Consider the following 24,382-nt stretch of genomic DNA (forward strand, 5'->3'; position numbering starts at 1 on the left):
GCATAGAAGAGGAATAAATAGAAGCCTCAGAGAGTTAATGCAGTAGCCACTGTGGAAGAAGAGACTGAATCAAATGAATCAGTGAGAAAAGTGAAAATGAATGCTACTATTGCTAGGGTTGTGAAGATGCAATCCTCTAGTGGAATTCTAAACAACAAGATTCTAAGAGTTGAAGCTGATCCATTCGGTATAACTCTCAAGCAATTCAAGGAAGCAATCACAGAGCAAGGTAATCTTAAATTTCTTTTTCAATTTTATGATCATTTGGATGAGAAGGGGAAAAGATCTATAGAGGAAGCTACTATTGTATATTTGAATAAGTATAGCAAGGCATGATGGCAACAATGAAGGAAAACTGAGATGGAGGGGGTGAATCATTTATCACCAGATTATCAAACTTAAATTCAAATGCAAATCTGATAAACTACAACAAAAAAAATTAAAAAAATTGATAACAGAATACACAACACCAGGATATTGATGTGGAAAACTTGGTTAAGGGAAAAAACTATGGTGGAAACCTACCCACAATAAGATGATACTCTGCAGTAGTATGTGAAAATATTACAATGGGGAATGCACCTATATTCAGGGTCACTGCCTAGAGCTCACTACTCAAAATATAATAACTCGAAAGGATACAACCCTTAGGGAAGTCTCACTGGCTTACAATAAGATTCAAACAATAATCCAGAAGGAATGAACTACAATAATAACATCTGCTAATGCTTGATGAGAATTTTGGTTAAACACATATGTCTGCTCTGCAACCCTCCAAGACTCTTCTCAAACATACTACCAAAGGATGAATTTCTTTGTTCACTCATAGACCACTCTCTAATAATGCAGACATAAACTTGATACCCAAATTACATGACTTTATCATGTATATATACAATTCATCAAACCTTGAAAATAAGGTTGGCTAAACCCTCAACACCTAATTACAAAATTAAACTACATGATAGAAATATCGACCAACAAACCAATAAAATGATGTACATAACATAACATGGACCAAAATCAAATCTCAAAGTAAACAACACCATCAGAAATCTCACCAAGATCAACCGAAACATGCTACACTACCAAGAATACTGCATGAAGAACATCACCAGATCATGAAAGCCACTAGAAAATTGCACAACAATTAATGCAAATCATCAAAATAAATAGGAAATAATTAAGAAACACCAACAAGCATGTTAGAATCAGCAGTAAAAGTTGTACCAACACCACTCATCAAATCTTCATCGATCAACATCTGAACCTCAAGAATATTCAAACAACAACAACCATCATGAAGAAAGATGACCTGCAAAGTACCAAATAATGAACCATCTAAAATAAAGATACACAAGAACATCCCAAACAATCTCCCAAAATCATAGATCAAGATTTGATCACACCAGAATATACTGGAGGAAATACCAAACTCAGTAAAGCACTGATAAAAAAAACCCAAATGCAAACTGGATCACATAATATGATCAATTAAGCTTCCCGGACCACTGAAACCAATACAGAAAGATGTAATGACACTAGAAATATTACATACACCAAACCATGATCCCAATGAACCAATCTACAACCATCAGAGTAATAAATCACATGAATATGTTGACATCAATGACAACAACATATCCTAGTAGCAACAATGTCCAACAACCTCCCCCTTTGGCATTGATGGCAACATATGAATGTGAAAAACAATCAATGCAAAGAAAGAAAACATCTCCAACAAGATCCCCCTAAGAATAAGCAGATAAAACAATTTTTTCACATGCTTCTCTCCCCCTTTGACAATAATTAGTGGTTGTATCGAGCATTAACAGGCCGATCTTTTGGTGCAACGACAATCGCACTTGTAATAAGTGGTATCAGAGCTTGGTCATAGGTTAAAAGCCCTCGCTTGCGCTGAGGGGGATTTTTACAAGGTGTGTGCCCTTTCTCTCCTTGTGTTGTGCAACACAATGCTTAGGTTTGTGACATGGCTTAACCACCTCCTATGGATTCTATAAGTCTAGTGGTTGTATCAAGCATTAACAAGTCGATCTTTGGTGCAAGGACAACCACGCTTTTAACAAGGCACTTATTGAGATTGCCCCTGAAATCCCTAAGAGTGTGTATGATATTTTGGATATGTGAAAAGATGTAGTAAGAGAAGAAGAAGAAATAATTAGGGAGTATGAGTTAGTGCAACTCTGTTTGGTGATTGCTAAGATAAAAGTTAATAGGATTCTTAAGGAAAATAAATAGAGATTTAGAAGTGAAACCTGTGTAAATAAAATAATGGTTGGCAAGAATGTAGAGGTTCATAAGGAGACACAAGAAATTTTGAGGGAAATAATAAAGAAATATGATTATGATGTAGTTCCTAAAAGATCTCAAGGAAGTGTACATAAGTTAGTTCCAGAAGTCATTTGGATGCCACCCAAAGGTGATGAGCCGAAAATTGCAAAATTGGTCGAACAGACAACTAAACGTGTGGCTACTACTTCAGATTATATTAATGACAGTCAACACATTGTATACTCTGGTGTAGCAGTTTAGGATCCTCCGATAATAAATGTTGATTAAGAAAAGATTACTGAGGAGGTTGGTGATGAAAAGGCAGAGCATGCAAAAATGGGAGAGAAGTAGAAAGATGAAGGCAAAATTTAACAGGTTTTGGTGGTAGGAGACAGTGTGGAATCTGATGAGTAAAAGAAAATAATTAGTGACACTGATCTTATCCAAGGGCCTATCAATATCAAATCATTATCTCCTATCCAAGCACTAAAGTTTGCAGCTCTATCCCAAGCAAAAGCCAGTGAAGACTTGCTGAAGTCTCACTCTGAAGATAGAGAGTTTATATCTTTGGCTACAAGTGTTCTTGAGAAAAAATTTTCGACATTCAAGCAAGACACACTAGACTCTCCCTCCAGTAAATTAAGAAGCATTCTTAAGGTAGTTGACACTCATTTGGAATCTATAGGGAAAGTAGTAGATGTAAATATTTTGAATCAATTTAATACTATAAGGTTAAGAACAGTTTTGAGAATGGTTGAAAATGATAGAGTCAGTCTGATAACTAGTGTGAAGGCCATTCAGGAGGCACTCTATAAAGGTGGAAAAATCTAAAAGTCATGTCTTCTATTGCCAAAGTTCACTATATAACTTGACAAGAAAATCAAAGAATGTGAAGGACAATTGGCCAGTATATCTCAAGAAAAGGATGGTGTAATTGGTAGAGTGGGAGAGATGAGAAATGAATGCCTTATAAATCTCTCTTCAGAATACTCAATTGTTGTGTGAAGAAATTATTTAACTTTTCCCCCTTTTTATCACCATTAACCCTAATTTTCAACTGTTATAAATGCTATTGGAGAATCTGACTGGATCACATAATCTTCATATAGGTTTCAGTAAACACTTGAATTCGCATGAGTATCCATCCACAATCAAAATTCTCTAACTTGAGACCTAATCTGAGGTGTTTGTATGATCTTCAATGATTTGCCTACCCCTAAGGAAAAGTGCCTTAGTTACTATTTGAAGTTCCTACTTCCGATGCAAGACCTGTTTGCTCTAGCAGTTGATCTGTCGGTTGTGTCTCTAGTTTCCAAACCCATATTCTCTCATGCTCTTTTCTGATATCTTCAACCTTTGCCTTTCTTTTCTCATCTAAATTTCCATCAGCTACCGGTGGATTCCTACTCCTGCAATACTTACCAGTATGTCCAATCTTGTTGCATGCATAAAAAACAACATTGATCTTTTGAATTGCTTTGTTATACCCTTGATTTACTTGATTTCCTTTTGATCTGCATTGGTTAGCCATATGTCCAAATCTACTACAAGCATGACATCTAATATTTCCATGACCGGTGAATGATGTATTAATCTAATTATTCCTATTTCTGCACTGACTTGCTATATGACCATATTTATTGCAAACCAAACATATACCATTTAATTTGTGAACATTAGGTTCTCTTGTCGGTGATTTTTGGTTCTGGTTGTTGGCATGATTCTTCTTCTGACTGGATGATTGATCTTGTTGTGTAGTATTAGAGCTTTCTCCTACTTCATATCCAAGACCTCTCTTGTCATTAACATCTCTTTGGATTTTCAACAATTCATCAAGTCTTGCAAAGCTGGCTTTGAAATTGTCTTTGTATTTATTTGTAGTAGCCAAATCATCTCTCATGATTATGATCTATCTTTCAAGTTCCTATTCATTATTTTTGAACTGAATCAATTCAAGTTTCAGCATATCATTCTCATGTATCAGTCTGTTGCATTCATCTGATCTATCCTTCAATTCTTGAGCTAGGTTTTCTTCATTCTTCTTTTTGTCTTCAATCTCCTTGCACATTCTCATAGTTAGGGCTTGCATTTCATTCTTTAAGGAAGTATTCTCCTGAGTAAGTTTCTGACATTGATCTTCTAAAGCATCTTCTTCATCACTACTTTGATTTTGTAATTGATCACAAAGTTCCTTCCTCTTGGCTTGAGCAGGTGATATTTTTCCATGTAATGAAATGATGTACTCTTTGGCTTGCCTCAGTTTGTTTCTTTTCTCCTTTTCATCATCAAGATTCTCAAGAGCAAGTTGAAGTTATTGTTGCAAACTAGTTTCCATTGATTCCAAGTTTTGGATCTTCCTCAAGTTGTTAAACTTCTTCTGAGGAACTAGGCTCTGATACAAATTGTTGGAATCCAAGAATAGTGAGAGGGGGGATGAATCAGTGTTCTACCAGTAAATGAATTTCTAAACTTATCACTAATGAACCAGATGACATAATATAGTATTAAAGTGCATAAACAAATCAACACACAAAGAAATACCATAGCACCAATATTTTTACGTGGAAAACCCTGTAAAGGGAAAAACCATGGTGGAGCTGATACCCACAATATCTATAAACTTGATGAAATTATATAAATATTACATAGAGGGGTATGCACATGCATACAGGCTCATTGCTTAGAGCTCAATGCTCAAATGGAAGTCTCACTGACTTACACAACATTACATAATGATATCAAACATAAATGAACTTAAATAGTGCATTTGACCATGCTGGATAAGTTTCGGTTTAAGCTCTAATAAAATTCACTGAATTCGTGTTTCTATTAATCTGTTCTGCTATGTTAAGCTATCGGTTAGGAATGTTTACGTGTAACTGTGCACAAGTGCTAACACTTGTACACCAATTAACACACTATCAATCTTTGACCTTTTCACATATCAAATCACATCACCATAATAATGAAATCCATCACTAAATGATCTCCCTTATATACCCTTGTAGCTTGTTCATCATGTTGGCCTTATAAAGAAAATATATCTATCAGCTTCCTCCCGGATCACGAAGTATATTATGCATTATCCTGATGATTATATTTCATGTCGACCTTGCACACTACCTTCAATTCCTCAAATGACTTTACTAGGTCCCATAATATCTTAACCAGGTCCTAAATATAAGTTACAGGTACCAAGACTAAAAAAATAAACAAGAATAAACAATAGGGTGTATGCCGGTTGGCCTAATCTAAGCAAAATGATAAATCAATGTTTCTAGATGAAGAAATACCAATACTTGAAGATGAGTTGGCATCAATGATAACTCAGAATGCAATTTACCTCAGAAGGTGACTACCGAATGAGTGTCAATTGCCAACAGATACAACTCCATGCATCTTAGTTCTCATCAAGAGGGAAAATCACCCCTAGCTTCTCTTTGATATACTCAAAAGTATTTTTAGGCAAAGGCTTCATGAAGATATCTACAATCTATTCCTTTGTAGATACATACTCTAGTCTGACTTCATTCTCATTCACCTTCTCTTTCAAGAAATGAAACTTGATTGATATATGTTTGGTATTTGAATGCAACACCAAATTCTTAGAAATATTTATAGCACTTGAATTATCATAATATATAGTAGAAGGCTCATAAAAAATAACTGTGATATCCTTCAACATCTGGGCAAGTGCAAGGTAATGAGTCACAAATTTGCGGAAGTCCGCATGTTGGAAAACGCGCTCTTAAAAACGGGGGCCCATTTGTGCTTCGGGCTCCCGAGCCGAATGGTAACGGGGGTTCGAAGAAAAAAAACGGACCCCTGTTTTGTTCTAAAATAGGGGCCCACTTTTAAACAAAACGGGGGCCCGCTTTTAAACAAAACGGGGCCCCGTTTTGTTTAAAAGCGGGCCCCCGTTTCTAAATGGCATTTTTCCTTTTTTTTCCACAAGCTGCCCTTATTTAAAAACAGGGGCCCGTTTTGTGGAAGTTGATTCCAAAACCCACCACTTGGCTCGGGATTAGGCTCGGGATAGGCTTGGGATGGCCACACCTGAGACATGGACCTGCAAATTCAAATCTCCATGAATGAAAGCACAAATATGAACTTCAGAAATAGTTTACGTGCCTCTAATCAGAGAATTTTTATACGAAATTAAAACCCATTTTAGAGTATACTATCTAGATTCTAAATATGTAAATTTATTTAAAAATTGATTATTTTAACTATTTTTCATTTAATTTATACTAAATCAGGTCCACAAATTTGAAATATTAACTAATTTTGTTAATTTAATAACTTTTTTATTTTAAAGAATTTTGGAAAAAAAATTATATGTCATCAATCTACACAAAATTCTTTTGTATTTAAAAAAAAAAAATCAAAAAATGTTAAGTTTACATCAAATTATGTGGGTCGTACACGTCAAATTTTTAAAACGATAATTACGGCCATTAAAAAATTAATTAAAAAAAAAATATTAGAAAAAAAAATACAAAAAAATATGCTCATCAATCTTCAATGTGTTACAAACCATTTCCCAAAATGGTTTGAGAAAATAATTATAACTGTGTCAAAAAGTGTGGGTCGTACACATGCATGGTATGATCTTGAAACAGGCATTTTTAAAACATAGTTTTCAGAACTCCATTTAAAAAGTTATTTTTTATATGTGGGTATTAAAATAAATTATATATTTGGAAAGTACACTCAGAGGGATATCTTTTATATTAATGACTTTTTCCAAGATTCAATCTCTAAGTGTTTCAAAATTTAAGCTCAAATGAGACAAAATCTGAAAATCAGGGAAAACACTTCCACTTTTTGGCCAAAAAGTGGACTCATCTTCTTGCACTCACCCATCTGCTTCATCCAAATCACCTACATACAATTTCTAGCAACAACAATGTATTCAGCTTTTGCAGTAGACAAATATTACTTGCCCATGAAACCAATATTTTTCCCAATAGTAATGCACCACCACTAGTACTCTTTCGGTCATCAACATCACCTTCCCAATCAACATCAGTAAAATCACTCAAAGTAAAACCATCATCTCTAGGATACCACAAACCAAAATCAACTGTCCCTTTCAAATATTTAAAAATTCTCTTAATAGCAACAACACGAGATTCCTTAGGATCAGCTTGAACTCTTGCAACAAGACAAACAACATGCATAATATCTGGTCTAGTCTGAGTCAAGTACAACAATCCACAAATCTTAGATATATATCGAGTCTGATTTTCTTTCAGAGAATCATCATCCTTAGTCAACTTACATCCGATCACCATAGGTGTACCAACTAGCTTTGCATCATCCAAACCAAACTTCTTCAACAATTCCTTCACATACTTAGACTGGGTTATAAAAATACCTTTATTCAACTAAGTAATTTTCAATCCCAGAAATAATTTCATCTCACCAATCATAGACATTTCAAACTCATTGTGCATATCATCAACAAACTTCTTTCACAAACCATCATTTCCACCAAAAATAATATCATCAACAAAAACTTGAACAATCAAGATGCTATCATTATCTATTTTGAAGTATAAATTACTATGATGAGTACCTTTATTGAATTCAAGATTCATTAGATACTTATCTAATCTGACATACCAAGCTCTTGGGGATTGCTTCAATCCATATAGTGCTTTCTTCAATCTGCAAACCATATCCTTTTCCTCTATCAACTAAAATCCATCTGGTTTCTCAATATAGACTTCTTCTTCTAGCTCACCATTAAGAAAGGCTGACTTGACATCCATATAATAAAATTTGAAATCTTTGTAAGCAACATAAGCAATAAATAGTCTAACAACTTCAACCAACAAAGTAATCCACAAAAAAAAATCCATATCAAGAAATATCTATCACCTTGCAAGCTTCTCACTCTAGAAGGACCACACAAATCAGTATGTAGAAGATCCAATATTCCATTAGAAGAATATTGGTTGGTTTTGAAATAAACTCTTATCTGCTTCCTTAACTGACATTCCTTACATACCCGATTAAATGGTTTTAATCTCTTAGGTAGATCTCTCACTGCTTGAGTAGAGCTTATCTTAACCATGCAATCAAAATTCCCATGACACATCCTTCTATACCATGACCAAATTTCATCAATCTGAGAAATCAAACAACTTTACCACCAACATTCAAGTGAAAGATATTACCTCTGGTCTTTGTACCTAATGCAATCTCAATTCCAGAGGTACTCAAGATCTTACTTTTTCCATTCTTTAATTGCAAATCATAACCCTTATCAACCATCTGTCCAACACTCAAAAGATTATGTTTTAGACCTTCAACATAAAAAACATCATCAGTGTTATACTTACCATCAAGAGAAATAGAACATCTACCATGGATTATACCAACTATGTCATCTTCAAACCTTACTACACCACCATCATACTTTTTCATACTCACAAACTTACTCTTATCACCTATCATTGTTGGCAATTGACACTCAATAGGTTGGTTTCAATATGTTGTCATTGATGGCAACATGGCATCTTGTTCCGACTTCATATTTTGATTTAGTTGTGTACTGACAGGTTGTATAGATTTCTTTGGTTACCGGAAATGTAGGCCAACATGGTTTAGAATCAGGTTATTGGTATTGGGGATGACATCTTTTCCATCCGACATCAACAATTGTTTTTTATTTTCTCATTTTTATGTTATATAGTTGACATGTATATTGATAGTGTAATTATCTTTGTAAGCTGACATAAGGCATGATGAATTGTAAAGGATATATAGGTTAGTTGGTTAGATCATTTTGAAATATGGGTGGATAGGAGAATATGATAATATTATGTAATGCAAAATATATGAGAGAGATCATGTATGTGAGGATATTTATGTAAGAGATATTCTGCTAAGGGTTTAGGGTTTCATACCAGAACAGTATTCAGGCATAGAAGATGCTATCTTTGCACTTCAATCATTTCTCCAGATTGTAGTCTAGATTTGTATGTAGTCAGTGAGGCTCCTTTTGTGATTGAGCAGTGTGCTCTAGGTTGTAAGCCTATCTGCAAGTGCATGCCCCTATATTTTGTAATATCTTTTCATTGTTGGTATTATGGATTTGTTGCATTAGTTTTGTCATTGATGTCAACACTTATCCTTCTAGAGATCTATGGTTATGTTGAGCTGACACATTGTGCTCACCGGCAAGTTCAGTGACTTATGTATAGTCACCGGTATATTGTTCATCGACAGGTTATATTGTTCACCGGCAGGTTATATTGTTCACCAACACTGAGGATGACTTGTTATCATCTGAGGATCACTTGATTATGTCAAAGACATGATTTGGATACTTGGTTTTGGTATTTTGGTTAATGGTCTAATTGGGTTGACATATTTACTATTATCGGTAGATTGGTCTAGGTTATGGACCAGTATGCATTATCTATACCAGATCAGCATGACAGGTTTTGGAGATGGTTTATTGCTTGGATATTGTTATAAATGTATTGAGCCAACATGAAGCATTGGATCTAGACTTGTTTGTAATTGATTTTATTGTAACATTCTTGGTGACTTGACCTACACATTCAGTCTTAGGTTTTGTATATATATAAGATCTCAATTGATGAGATAAAGGACACATGGGATATGGTATGTAATGGTATTGTAACATGGTATGTGAGAATATTGAAAATCATATGAGAAGGCCATAAAGAAGGTTCAAGGAAGGATTGAAGGTGATTATCAGAGCTTAACTGGTACTGAATCTAGCATTGGAGATGCTAACTTGAGAAGTACATTATTCTAGGATTTAACCATCCTAACGTACTCATTGCGACTCCCATTTGAGCAGTGTGCTCTAGGCGATTGGCCTTTCTACATGTGCAGACCCCATTTGTATACACATACTATTTGCAGTAGTATCATCTAGTTATGGGTAAGGTTTCCCACCATGTGTTTTCTCATTATAGGGTTTCCGCGTTAAAATCTTTATGTTATGTGTTGTGGATGTTGTTTCTCTTTCTGTTTCATGCATTAAGCTTCACCCATATTGATATTAGTTGTTAATTTGTTAACCGATATTAAGTTTGCTTTACTAGTATTATGTATCAAGTTTGATTAAGTTATAATTGGGTTGAAATTCATTTACAACTAATTCACCCCTCCTCTCAGTTGCTTTTCGGGTCCTAACAATTGGTATCGAAGCTAAGTCCTCTTTTTGCAGAAGCCTAAAAACTTGAGGAAATCCTATGGTGACTAACATTTTCAGGAAGGACAGTCTAAAACTTGATGGAGGCAACTATGGTATATGGAAGATCAGAACAAAGACACATCTGAATTGCATTGGAAGAGATATATGGGAAGTTACAAAGGATGGCTATGTTGGTCCTACACGAATCAACCTAATCCACCAACATTGGGTAAAGATCAAAAAAATGATTGCAAACCAAGAGAAGCACTTTTGAGTGCATTATCAGATCAACAAATCATGGGACTATTAGATTGATCTACTAGTAAATCTATTTGGGATAAATTGGAGACATTGAATGAAGGAGATACCAATGTCAAAATTGCAAAACTGGAATGTTTGTGGGTCAAGTATGAAAATTTAAAAATGGAAGAAGATGAAAGAATTTCTGCTTTTATGGAAAGAGTTAATTAAATTGTTTTAGGTATACAATGTTGTGGAGGATCCTTAAGTGAAGATGAAATTGTTTCTAAATTTTGAGAGCTTTGCCACTGGCATACAAAATGAAAGTAACTACTATTAATGAGTCGAGAACAATGCCTAATACATCAGTATCTAGAGATACCTTGGTTGGAAAACTTTCAGCATTTGAGCTTGAGGAATTTGGTCCTATTGCTACAATTAAAACAAATTTAGCCTTCAAAGCATCATCATCAGCAACATCATCATCATCTGACAAATCTCATTGGAAAGCACTTTATGCAAGAGAACTTGAAGATATTAGAAGGGAAAATGAAGAACTGGAAGAACTTGAAGCATTATTTGCAAGGGAAATGCCTAAAGGTCCAGTTTGAAGTAAGTATGAAGGTAAAACACCTTTTAAATGTTTTAACTATAATAAAATTTGTCATATGGCATCTAGATGTCCTTACAAACATGCAACATTAAGAGAGGAAGCTAAAAGACCATATAAGCCTAACCTTGAATATCAGAGACACGAATTTTAGAATAATAGAGACAAATCTTGTTACTATGTTGATGAGGGAGTTACTGATGATTCTGATGAAGAAATGATAGACAATGGATGGGCTTTTGTTGCAATAAAAGAAGATCAACCAACACCTATTGTTCCACTGATAGAGCAGGCCTTGGCAACTAAAATTGAAGAAAAGGATGAATGGATCATAGATTCTGGATTTTCACATCATATGACTGGTGATAAAAGTTAATTCTTATCTTTTCAAGAATATAGTGGAGGTCTAATAAGATTTGATGATGATAAAGCTTGTTTGATCAAAGGAAAAGGCACTATATCTTTGGATGGTAAGCACAATACTAACAATGTTTATTATGTTGAAGGTTTGAAGCATAATCTTTTGAGTGTTGTTCAATTAGTTGAAAATGGATTTTAGTTACTGTTCAAGAATGGTAAATGCAAAATCATGAACAAAAATGGATTGGAGATTGCAACAGGTAATCAAACTAGAGGAATATATTTCATTTGAACAACAATGATAAGACATGCTTGATTGCACATATTGATGAAAATTGGTTATGGCATAAGAGACTTTGTCATGTGAATTTTGATTGCATTGTAAAGATCAGTTCAACTAAGGCAGTTAGGTATATACCTAAGATTGTGAAACCTCATAATCCAGTATGTAAGGAATGTCAAATGGGAAAGCAAGTTAGAACAACTTTTAAGAGTATTTTTGAGAAATCCAATAATGTTCTTGATTTAATTCATACTAACTTGTGTGGTCCGGAAAGATACTTTATTCTACAGGGAGATAGACACTTTATGCTAATTATTGATGATAATTCTAGAATGTTTTGGGTTACTTTTCTCAAGGAGAAATCAAAAGATTTTGGAAAATTAAAACTATTCAAGGAAATGGTAGAGAATGAAACTGGTAAGAAAATCAAATGTTTGAGATCAGATCAAGGAGGAGAATTTACATCAAAGGAGTTTAATACATTCATGAAGTGAATGGAATCAAAAGACAACTATCAGCACCTCAGACACCTCAGCAAAATTGAATTGTTGAAAGGAAGAACAAAACTATTCTGGATGTAGCTAGAAGCATGATATTGGAAGAAAATCTACCTCATGTGTATTGGAGAGAAGTAGTGAATACAATGGTTTACACTTTCAGTAGAGTTCACATCAAAGGTGAAACCGGTAAGACCCCTTATGAACTATGGTTCGGTAATACTCCCACTCTTAAATACATTAAAATATTTGGAAGCAAATGTTATATTAGGAGAGATGAGCATATTGGTAAATTTGATCCTAGAAGTGATGAAGGAATATTTCTTGGTTATTCATCTAAGAGAAAGCCATATAGATGTTTTAATAAAAGATTGTAGAAGATCATTGAGAGTGCAAATGTGAAGATAGATGAACAATTTAGAGGAAATTCAAGGTCTATAAATTCTGAACCGGCAGTTGAGATGATCATAAATGAACCTATATAGAGTTCATCAGTATAGAATGTGGATCCAGTCACACCGTTATCATCAAAGAATTCCACAGTGATTAGAGAACAACAACATGTGAATAAACCTAGGTATGTAAGACTGAATCACTCAGAAAATCAAATAATTGAGATCAAGTATCAAGGTGTTATGACAAGAGGAAGACTAGCAAATGAAGAGGTATGTTTAATTTCTCAAATTGAACCAGCATCTATTATTGAGGCATGTGAAGATAAATTTTGGATAAAAGCTATGGAAGATGAACTAGAACAAATTGAAAAGAACAATACACGGACATTAGTTCCCCGGCCTAAAGACAAAAATGTAATTGGAACTAAATGGGTATTCAAAAATAAATTTAATGAAGATGGTAAGGTAATCAAGAACAAATAAAGATTAGTGTGTAAAGGATATTCACAAAAAGAGGGAATTGATTATAATGAAACCTTTGCATCAGTAGCTAGAATTGAGGTAGTCAGATTATTTCTTGCATTTGCAGCTCACAAGAACTACAAAGTATATCAAATGGATGTAAAATGTGCATTTCTGAATGGTGATCTTGAAGAGGAAGTTTACATTGAACAGCATGATGGATTTTCATTCACAAATGATAAAGATATGGTTTTTAGATTAAGGAAAGCTTTGTATGGACTGAAGCAAGCTCCTAGAGCTTGGTATGTTAGATTGGACAAATATCTTTTGAAGCTTGGTTACACTAAAGGTAATGCTGACAACAACTTATATTTCGAAGTGACTAATGATGACATCTTAGTTATTGAAGTTTTTGTTGATGATATCATTTTTGGAGGAGAAGATGGATTGTGTAAAGACTTTGCTAACAAGATGTAGAAAGAATTTAAAATGTCTATGATTGGAGAAATAAAATTCTTTTTAGGATTGCAGATCTCACAGACTGATAAAGGTCTATTCATATGCCAAACAATGTACTTGAAGGCACTACTGAAGAAATTTGGTATGGAAAAATCTATACCATATGCATTGTTTCAAGATTTCAAAGTAATCCTAAAGAAAGTCATGAATCAACAGTAAAAAGGATTTTCTGGTATCTACAAGGCACAAAAAATCTTGGTTTATGGTATCCTAAAGATGGAAATTTTGATTTATGTGCATACACCTCTTGGGACTCATTAAATTTGAGTCAAGTTTTGAGGCCCATTTCAAAATTTTGCTATTGCACTTTCAGAAAGACACCTAATCTCATTGAGGTGGCCTAGTTAGAGAGAGGGTAAAATGGAACCAGATGATTTTCAAAGGGTAAGGGTTTGGAAACTTGTTCTACACCTTTCATTTGACCTCTACAATGTGTTGAAACTTTTAGATTTCAGTTTGAATCAGTTTGTCAGGTACCCATTTCAATGGGTGAGTTGAAAGTGCAAGTTAGGTGCAAATGCAGATTTTATTGAGTAGCCTACTTTGAGCTCCTATATATTTTTCCATGTTGATCATCATGAAGAATTTAAAAGTGAATTGAATTCTATGCATAAATGTGAGTCAACATGAGAAATTTCAAGTCTTTATGAATCCATTTGCTCAGTTTAGCAAGCTCAATCCGTTTGCAGTTTGTGTTCTTTGACAAGTCCCTTTTTTGATAGCTAGTCAGAGCCTTGCTTTGCACATTTGTAAAATTTGCCCTGGTGAGTGTCATGTCAGAATGTTTATTCTAGACTATTGTTGGTATAAATGACAAGCTATGCTTCCAATTTCAAGCTCCTGCCAATCCGTTTGATCGGTTTTCAAAAGGGTTTCTTGAGCCATCTTTTTCAGTGTTCCGTACTTCCATTGCGATGTCAGTTAAAATGGCTATTTTCATGAGTGCACCATTTGCACCTAGTCATCCTTTTGATCAAACCAAGAATTCTAAGTTTTGATATGTACTTCAAGGTACCTATGCCTCAGATTTGAGGGTCTGTGGAGATCGTTTGATATTTTTAAGAGAGGCGTCATGAGTTGCCTATGCATTGACTTCATTAGGTCCGTAGTGCCGACAAAGCCAGTTGGTCTCCTTTGACCATTAATATTTCTTCACTTGGGATTCCTCTTGAGAAACCGCTTGGTAGAGTTCATCTCTGTATATCAGAGTACATGGCTATCAGTTTGCAAGGTCCAAAAAGGTGTTTTAACTAGTTTGAATACAACTTTGTGATTAAATGCAGAAATGTGGTGCAGGCACCTGAAAGTTGCAAAATTTAGTTTGATGATCCGAAAATGGTGTTGATTGATTCCAGAGATATATTCAAGGTTCCTGAGGTATTTCGAAGGTCAATTGAATGAAAACAAAAAAAATTTAGTCGGACCCACTTTGGGGACCAACCTAACTTGTAGGTTCACGATGTTTTTTGAATCAAGGTTTAAATTGATATCTTAAACCATATGTTTATATGATCTAAGTATAAAGTGAAACAAGGAAGGAGGAGAAATCATGTTTGGAGGGAGGATGCTATTGTGGTAGAAATCAACCATGCCATTGGCGCAAAAGGCATTGTTAGAAGAATGCAAAACCATAGCATCTCGGTATGGAGACATTATATTGGAGTTTTTGATAGCATAGGTAAAGCCTCAAAAATGTGCTCTGAAATTGGCTTGTGCTTATTTAATGGTGCCTATGATGTTAGTACAAGAATTGCTAGTGTAACTGACAAAGATTACAGGGAAGAACCAAGAGCTTGCAGCATCAATGCTATGTGTTATGCCTGTAAGGCAACTGTAGTATGGGCTCACAATCAACTTTCTCAAACTTAGACAAAGATTAGGATATTGAACTATGTCAGTGAGCTCTGTGACCGGTTTCCAAGCCCAAACGGACAAGCTTTTGTGGACTGTGACGAAATGTCGAGCATGCCAACTATCTCCATTACAATTAGGGATAAAAAATTTGACCTCACACTAGAGCAGTAAATTCTTAAAATTGGTGAGGGATCTGCAGCACAAGGTATAAGTGGCTTCACTGGACTGGATGTGCCTCCTCTCAGAGGACCTATCTAGATTCTTGGAGATATTTTCATGGGTGTTTACCATACTATGTTTGATTTTGGAAACAATAGAGTTGCGTTTGCTAAAGTAGTTTAAAGGAATAATGTGGCACCATCACTCAAGATTTCTTTATAGTTTACCTTGGCTACAGTCAAGATTTCTTTATAGTTTACCTTGGGTGTTCTAAATATAATTTGATCATGCAAATAGCGTGTACATCATCAAAACTCTCTAAAACTCCCTCACAATGCCTTTGTATTCTTCCTCTGTGTGGGCCTATTGAAGAGGTATAGAAACCCTTAAGCAAAATGCAATCAGCAGCTAGTGCCTCCTCCCTACGCAACACATGGTGGTGAAGGCAACTTTGAATTCAAACAAATGGTTGTCCTCTCTTCCCTGTTGTAAGCTTCTGCGTGTCTGGAAGTGTGGAGTCAGTGGTGGACAAATTCAGTAAATTTTCCAATTTCAAGCAAATGCCAATCTTCTCCTTTGCATGGTCTCTTCCTCCTGCGGGGAGTGGAGTTTGGGAAGTGTTTAAACTTCCAAGCCCATGCAATGTGGCAGGTGTTTTCCCCCTCTCCCAGCATCCTCCCCTACATAGAAATTGGAAAGAGAATTGAAACCTCAAGCCAATACCCCCTCCCACATTGGACACATAGTGAAATCTACATAGCAATCAGCTCGTCCCTATGTGGAATGAAGTGGTGTTTGGAAGGTTGTGTTGAAGCCTCAAACAAATGCAAATTGCAAATGTAAAGTGTGGTGTGGTGAATATGCATGGTTTTTTGGCTGAGTGGTAAATCCCTTGCATGGATGAAGTGGACAAAGCCATTAAACCTCTACAAATGCACTTGGCAGATGTAAATCCAAGTGCCATGACCTTTTCCAGCATCCTCTCCAGTGCAGTGGTGAAGGGAGATTTTAAAATTTCAATCAAATGCAAAGGCAGCCATTAAAACTCAAGTAAAACCTTCAAAATGCGCATTGCCAGGCAAAATACTTTAGTCCCACATTGGCTGGACGGGCAAACTTTTTGGTGTTTAAATGTAAGAACACACCCATTCATAGTGTCAAAGCCTCAATGGCTTTTGACAAAAGGTGTTGGTAGGGCGCCAAGGCGGGCCCCACATGCATGGTCGCGTTTCTCGAGGTGACCAAGGAGGCCAAGTGGTGACCAGGCAGAACCCACCCACATGGGCACAGTTCCTGAGGTGAATTTTTGCAGAGAACGGACGAGTTAAAGATCGTGCAAGTTCAGAGATGATCAACGATTGGCACTGTTTTGTGGGATGAAGATACATGCTAGTTAAGCATCACAAAGTGGCCAAAAGATTAATGAGTGAGTAAGTTTCATGAAGATCAACAAAGCGCGCTATTTCACGAAGCAGAGATGCTCGCTAGTTAAGCATCCTGAAACAACAAAGAGTTAAGGAGGATGCAGGTTCACCAAGATCCGACGGCCGGCGTGGTTTCACAAGCCGAAGATGCACGCCCATTAGCCATTGCGAAATGGTGAAAGATGACATGATGTACAAGTGGTAGGTCTAGTGGCGAGTAAAGTGGTGGTGACATGGCCGACAGGTGGCGGTCCATGAGGCAACAAATAGGCAGTCCAGTGGTAATCCAAGTGGCTAACAAGCAGTGAAAGATGAGCTGTCATCCTAGGTGGCACCCAGTGGACCCTCCTGACGAATCATAAGATGCCATGTGGCAGGGCGTCAGGAGATTAAAAGGTGAAAAATCAAAGTTAATGATATAGATGAAACTATAGGGAGAAATCAAAAAAATTTAAATGATGGTGCACATAGTGAGGATTAATTCGCCCAGAGGTTAAGTTCTACCCAAATATGGAAGTATTATATGTCAATGGAAAGCTCTCGGAATGAAGAATTTAATTCTACAATTAGTTTCAACAAATATCTGATATGTTGAGAGAAGTTTCCATGTGAAGGAGAAAGGAAATGAAATTGAGTTGGGAAAAGGGACACTTGGCGATTTTTGATGCTGACCAAATGTTTTCCGTCCCCTTCTTATCTTCTATTCTTCTCATTTCATAAGGTATGAAAATAATTTTGTAAAGAAACTCTGGCAAAATATATTGAGGGTTTTTTCTGGTTTTGAGATCACTCTAAGTTATGTAGAATTCAATGATGGACATTAATATACAGATCAGATCATTTTGAGCTCATATTTTTGTTGTCTTTTTGCATGCATTTGTTGATTTACTGTGTTCTTTTAAATAATCAAGGGTTATTTGATTGGATGGGGATTGCAAGGCAAGCTTACATATGTGTTTTAGGTTTTTGTCTCAACGGGAGGAATTAAATATACGTGAAACCCCTCTATTAGTGAATCAATAGTGTTTTTCTGCTTGAATTTGATGAACAGGTTTAGCATAAAGGAAAAACTTACATATATGTCAGGCATATATTAAGTTGATGAAATTGAAGTGATAGGATGTATTGAAATGTCCAAATTTAGAATTCTTGTATAGCTTAGGTGACTCTCAAGCCCAAGATAAGGCACCGATATAGTTTTCTAGGTCTAATAACCTTCTTGGTGATCAATGAAAATAATTACAAGTCTTTCTTTTATGTTTAGTTATGTTGAAAGTGATAGGGTTTGCAGAGGTTGGCATTGGTTTTCTCTGTAAGTCTTTAATTGCAGTTGTGAAAGAATGATCACAAAGGGTATACCCGACTAAGCTAAGTGGAAGCTTAAATTGTAGAAGGTTTCTGTATAAACCTTGTTATCTATTGTCATATGTTTTTGTTTCCTATTGTTTCTCTCCATAAGCAGTAAAGGCTTGATAATTCTTGCAGAGAGGATAAGGAAATCAGAATTTGGGAACAACAAAAATGGCGACTCTGCTGGGGAAGCTGAATAGTAATTGCCTAATTTCATCCAGTTCGTCAGTCCATTGAGATTGCACAGAGTTGAAAATTCCTTTTATGATTGAGGGATTAGTGGATGATTTGATGAATCATATTGAGATGCAGATAACTAAATTGGTTGTAGGCTCAGACATGGTGCTCTCATCATAAAAGCTTGAGAAGAAAAGTGCAGTAAAAGATTCCAGTTCACACATAAGTCTAATGCATTTTCCAGATTTGTGTTAAATAGCCTGGAGTAGATTTGATGCAGCAAGATTGAAGGAGACAATAAAAAATTAAATATGTGTTGAATGGCATTTTGTTGTTCAAAATTTTTCCTCTATGCAAGAGGTGGCGACTTTGAGGTAAAAGACCAAGCTAAAATGTGAATAAATGTTTAGATCTACAAGTCTTACAGCTGCAAATATCCAAGTACTTTCATAAGTTTCAATGCAAGACATTTCTTTTGAAAATTTGAATGAGTAATATAGTTTTCCCATTAAGTGAACAACACTAGTAAAGAGGGAAAAAGAGGAATCACAAATTTACTTGCATATCTATTTTGCTGAAGTTCCAATATATATTTTATTCCTTAGTATGCAAATTTGAAGAAATATTTATGTCAAGAAATGTTATGAAATGATTTGAATGATGATATGTTCTTGAAGTGTTTCATTATTCAACGCAAGGTTGTATAATCATTTGTGGGAGTAAGAAGAAATGTGTAGTGAAGTTTTTCAGCCTTGTGCATTTCCACATATAGCCATACCTAGTGAAATGTCACAACCATGTAATAGGAAAAGTTTCAGTATGAAGTATTATGCTACTCTGAATTTTGAAGGTATTCCGGGTTACCCAAATCCCATACCCACGGAAATTAGAAAGCATTTGACCATATTCAGTGCAAAGAAATCAGAATCAGCTTGTCAACATGTGAAAAGATTTTCAGATTTGATGGGAGAGTTTGAAGTTTGTCAAGAAGACGTGTGCATGAAATTATTTGTCCAGTCATTGAAAGAGGATGCAAGGGATTGGTTCTCTTTCTTGCCAACAAATTGTATTTCCTCATGGGATTAGTTAACAACAGGCTTCATAGACAAATTTGCTGAAAAGGTGAGTGATTATCATATGTTGAGAGAATTCACGTGCATACAAATTAGGGAAGATGAATTGGTACCAGCATTTAATATCAGGTTTTCACAAACATTGTCTAAAATTTCCAGCAAGTATAAGTTTGATGATAAAGTATGTTTGGAAATTTATATGAGTGCCTTTGATGAGAAGATGGGTTTCTTATTGAGAAACAAAGAACCCAAAACTCTGCATGAAGATTTTAACACACCTAGGGACATTGAAAATAACTTAAAATTTGGGATCTCAAAGAGATTTGTGTCTCTTGTTGTTTCTTGTCAAAACACTTTCAATGGTGAAAGTAAATGCAAAGATGAGCAAAACATTCCTTATCAAAATATGTCAAGCTTTGTTGTTCAGGATGGTCTTGCTGATATATGTGATTCAAATTTAAATGAGAGTCAAGAATCTCTGCTATTAATGTCGGTTATCTCTCATGGTAATGATGGAATGATCAGTTGGAGCTTTTGTGATAATGGTGATACAGAGATAGATATATATAGAGAATATGTACCATTTGATTTGTATGTCGGTTATGCTGATTATGTGGGTGCAAATTATCAAGTAAATCATGCATCCCCCAAGGTTGATAATAATGAAATTAATGATGATGATGACCATCGATCTTTACATGTTGCTGATGTATTTGATGTTGAAATACCAAATACTAAGGGATCACCAAATGTTGCTGATTATGCAAGTGAAAATGTGCAATATGATGTAAATAAAGATTTGATTAAGTTTGATAAAACAAAAAAATGAAATTGTGGATGATGTTGATGTTGTTTTCAATGCGAGTATACCCAGTGATGAATGTGTTTCAGAATGGAGTGGTGTTGCTAATTATGAGGACATTGAGTTCGATTTTCAGCACCTTGAAGGTATACAAATGAACAATGAAGATCAATTTCAGAATAACAGTGATCTTGGCACAAGTTTTTCATCTTCTTATGATCAGCAAATAAATGCTAGTTATGCAGCTAAGGATGCTTATGAGAGTTCTTATTATTCATCTTGTGAAGGTGATATAAGAGGAAACCAAGTTATGTATCTCAATCATGAATCTAAAAATGAAAGTATTTTTGAAGATAAAAACATATGTGAAAGTGTAGATAATGTTTTATTTTCAGATTTAAATGAACCTATATTTGAATGTTTTCAAAATTTGACATACCATGAAGAGGATGTGAATGTTGATAGTATGCTTGAACTGGATATGGAGTTCTTTTCCTTTGGTATAGATGTTCATGGTGCTGATCTCATTGATGAAAATGCTGAAGTTTCCCCTTGTGTTGAACAAATTTTTAATGTTGATGAAGTTCCGAACTGTAGTAACAATTTACTGTAGTAACATGTGTTGTAACAATTTACTTCATGATGAAGATAAGAAGCATGGGTTGTGTGATGATTACTTCAGACCACAAATGGAAGTTTTTCAAGTGGATGTAAGTCTAAATGAGAAAGATTTAGCTGAGGATTTGCTTCAACAAGAGGTATGCATTCTTTTCCATGAATGGGATATTGTGGATACATATGTTTTGAGTTTGATAAACAAGGATAGTATAGAGTGTGATCAGCATAGTGAAGTACCACATCTGGATCAAAATATTTATGTTCCTTGTTTGTATCATTCGGCTAGTAATGTCCCTCATTCTATGAATGTAAATGATAATAAGGCATGTGCTGATGAGAACTACAGTAGTGAGAATGAATGCTTTATTTTTGAAATTTAGCATGATGATGCCTTTACAAATGATAGAGTTGATTGGGATAGTGAAATGAATGGCAGCTTGTGGGAAGGCCTCTGTAGTGATTTGTCTCATGATTTTACCTTTGAAATAGTCTGTGATTACAAAGTTCAAAATCAGACAAGAGGTGTGTACACAAGATGTTACAGTAATGAGATAAAAGGGGTTGATTATAAGGATTGTGCTCAGTTGTTATTGAAAGGTTCCTTTGTTTGAATCAGGATATCAGGTGATGAGAATCAGATTTTTGACAGAGGTAAATGCTGAGGAAAGTGGAGCAGTTTATAATCAGTCATGACTATGTTTGTATATTTTATACAATTGCTTTGCTTCAGTTGTGTGGTTTACAATAAAGTGCCCTGTTGTTTGGGTTGAATAAGGAGCCCTTTTCTTTTGAGAAGAGAAGAGAAGTGATCCATTTTTGGGTGGTCTGCTTTACCATAGATTCTGAATTCTTGTGTTGATCTTGCAATTAACAATCCCCAGTCAGAGCCACTATTGGGAATCATTAAATTTGAGTCAAGTTTTGATGCCCATTTCAAAAAATTTCTATTGCACTTTGAGAAATGCACCTAATCTCATTCAGGTGGCCTAGTTAGAGAGAAGGTAAAATGGAGTTAGTTGATTTTCAAAGGGTACGGCTTTGGAAACTTGTTCTACACCTTTCATTTGACCTCTGCAGTATGTTGAAACTTTTAGATTTCAATTTGGATCAATTTATCAGGTACCCATTTCAAGGGGTGAGTTGAAAGTGCATGTTAGGTGCAAATGCAGATTTTATTGAGTAGCCTACTTTGAGCTCCTATATATTTTGCCATGTTGATTGTCATGAAGAATTTCAAAGTGCATTGAATTTTATGCATAAATGTCAGTCAACATGCCAAATTTCAAGTCTTTATGAATCTATTTGCTCAGTTTAGGAAGCTCAATCCATTTGCAGTTTGTGTTGTTTGACAAGTCCCTATTTCGACAGCTTGTCAAAGCCTCGCTTTGCACAATTGTAAAAGTTGCCCCGGTGAGTGTCATGTCAGAATGTTTGTTTTGGCCTATTGTTGGTATAAATGACAAGCTATGTTTCCAGTTTCAAGCTCCTGCCAATCCGTTATCGGTTTTCAAAAAGGTTTCTTGAGCCATCTTTTTCAGTGTTTCGTACTTTCATTACTATGTCAGTTAAAGTGGCTATTTTCATGAGCACACCATTTGCACCAAGTCAGCCTTTTGGTCAAACTAAGCATTCTAAGTTTTGATATGTACTTCAAGGTACCTATGCCTCAGATTTGAGGGTCTGTGGAGATCGTTTGATATTTTTAAGAGAGGCATCATGAGTTGCCTGTGCATTGACTTCATCAGGTCCGTAGTGCTGACAAAGTCAGTTGGTCACCTTTGACCATTAATATTTCTTCACTCAGCATTCGTATTGAGAAACTGCTTGGCAGAGTTCATGTTTGTACATCAGAGTACATGCTTGTCAGTTTGCAGGTCCAAAAAGGTGTTTTGACTAGTTTGAAAATTACGTCTTTGCGATTAAATGTGGAAATGTGGCGCAAGTGCCTGAAAGTTGCAAAACTCAGTTTGATGATCTGAAAATGGTGCCGATCGATTCCAGAGGTATGTTTAAGGTTCCTGAGGTATTTTGAAGGTCAGTTGAATGAAAACAAAAATTGTTTTTAGTCAGACCCACTTTGGGGCCCGACTTGACTTGTAGCTTCATGATGTTTTTTGAATCAAGGTTTAAATTGATATCTTAAACCATATGTTTATATGATTTAAGTATAAAGTGAAACAAGGAAGGAGGAGAAATCATGTTTGGAGGGAGGATGCTATTGTGGCAGAAATCAACCATGCCATTGGCAGAGAAGGCATTGTTATTAAAGAATGCAAAACCATAGCATCTTGGTATGCAGACATTATATTGGAGTTCTTGATAGCACATGTGAAGCCTCAAAAATCTGCTCTGAAATTGGCTTGTGTTTATTTAATGGTTCCTATGATGTCAGTACGGGAATTGCTACTATAACTGACAAAGATTATGGGGAAGAACCAAGAGCTTGCAGTGTCAATGCTATGTGTTATGCCTGTAAGGCAGCTATAGTATGGGCTCACAATCAACTTTCTCAAAATCAGACAAAGATCAAGATATTGAACTATGTCAATGAGCTTTGTGACCAATTGCCAAGCCCAAATGGACAAGCTTCTATGGACTATGACAAAATGTCGAGCATGCCAGCTATCTCCTTTACAATTGGGGATACAAAATTTGACCTCACACCAGAGCAGTACATTCTTAAAATTGGTGAGGGATCTACAACACAATGTATAAGTGGCTTCACTGGATTGGATGTGCCTCCTATTAGAGGACCTATCTGGATTCTTGGAGATATTTTCATTGGTGTTTACCACACTATGTTCGATTTTGGAAACAATAGAGTTGGGTTTGCTGAAGTAGTTTAAACGAATAATGTGGTACCATCACTCAAGATTTCTTTATAGTTTACCTTGGCTACAATCAGGCTCTAAATCTGATATGTATTATGCCAGCATCCATTATAGATGGAGGATATTGGGTGTTCTAAATATAATTTGATCATGCAAATAGCATGTACATCATCAAAACTTTGTAAAACTCCCTCACGATGCCTCCATATTCTTCCTCTGCATGGGCATGTTGAAGAGGCATAGAAACCCTTAAG

General features: G+C 35.5%; 1 protein-coding gene across 1 annotated transcript in view; it reads left to right on the forward strand.

The window, feature by feature from the left end:
* Window positions 1-24,143, forward strand: part of LOC131860343 (aspartic proteinase oryzasin-1-like) — a 55,925-nt gene extending 31,782 nt beyond the window's left edge. Inside the window, exons 2-3 of the mRNA XM_059214736.1 lie at window positions 23,464-23,588; window positions 23,690-24,143. Coding sequence (XP_059070719.1) covers window positions 23,464-23,588; window positions 23,690-24,143 — 579 coding nt within the window. The remainder of the gene's footprint in view (window positions 1-23,463; window positions 23,589-23,689) is intronic.
* The last annotated feature ends 239 nt before the right edge of the window (window positions 24,144-24,382 follow it).

The sequence above is a fragment of the Cryptomeria japonica genome, chromosome 11, assembly GCF_030272615.1.
Source record: "Cryptomeria japonica chromosome 11, Sugi_1.0, whole genome shotgun sequence".
NCBI lineage: Eukaryota > Viridiplantae > Streptophyta > Pinopsida > Cupressales > Cupressaceae > Cryptomeria > Cryptomeria japonica.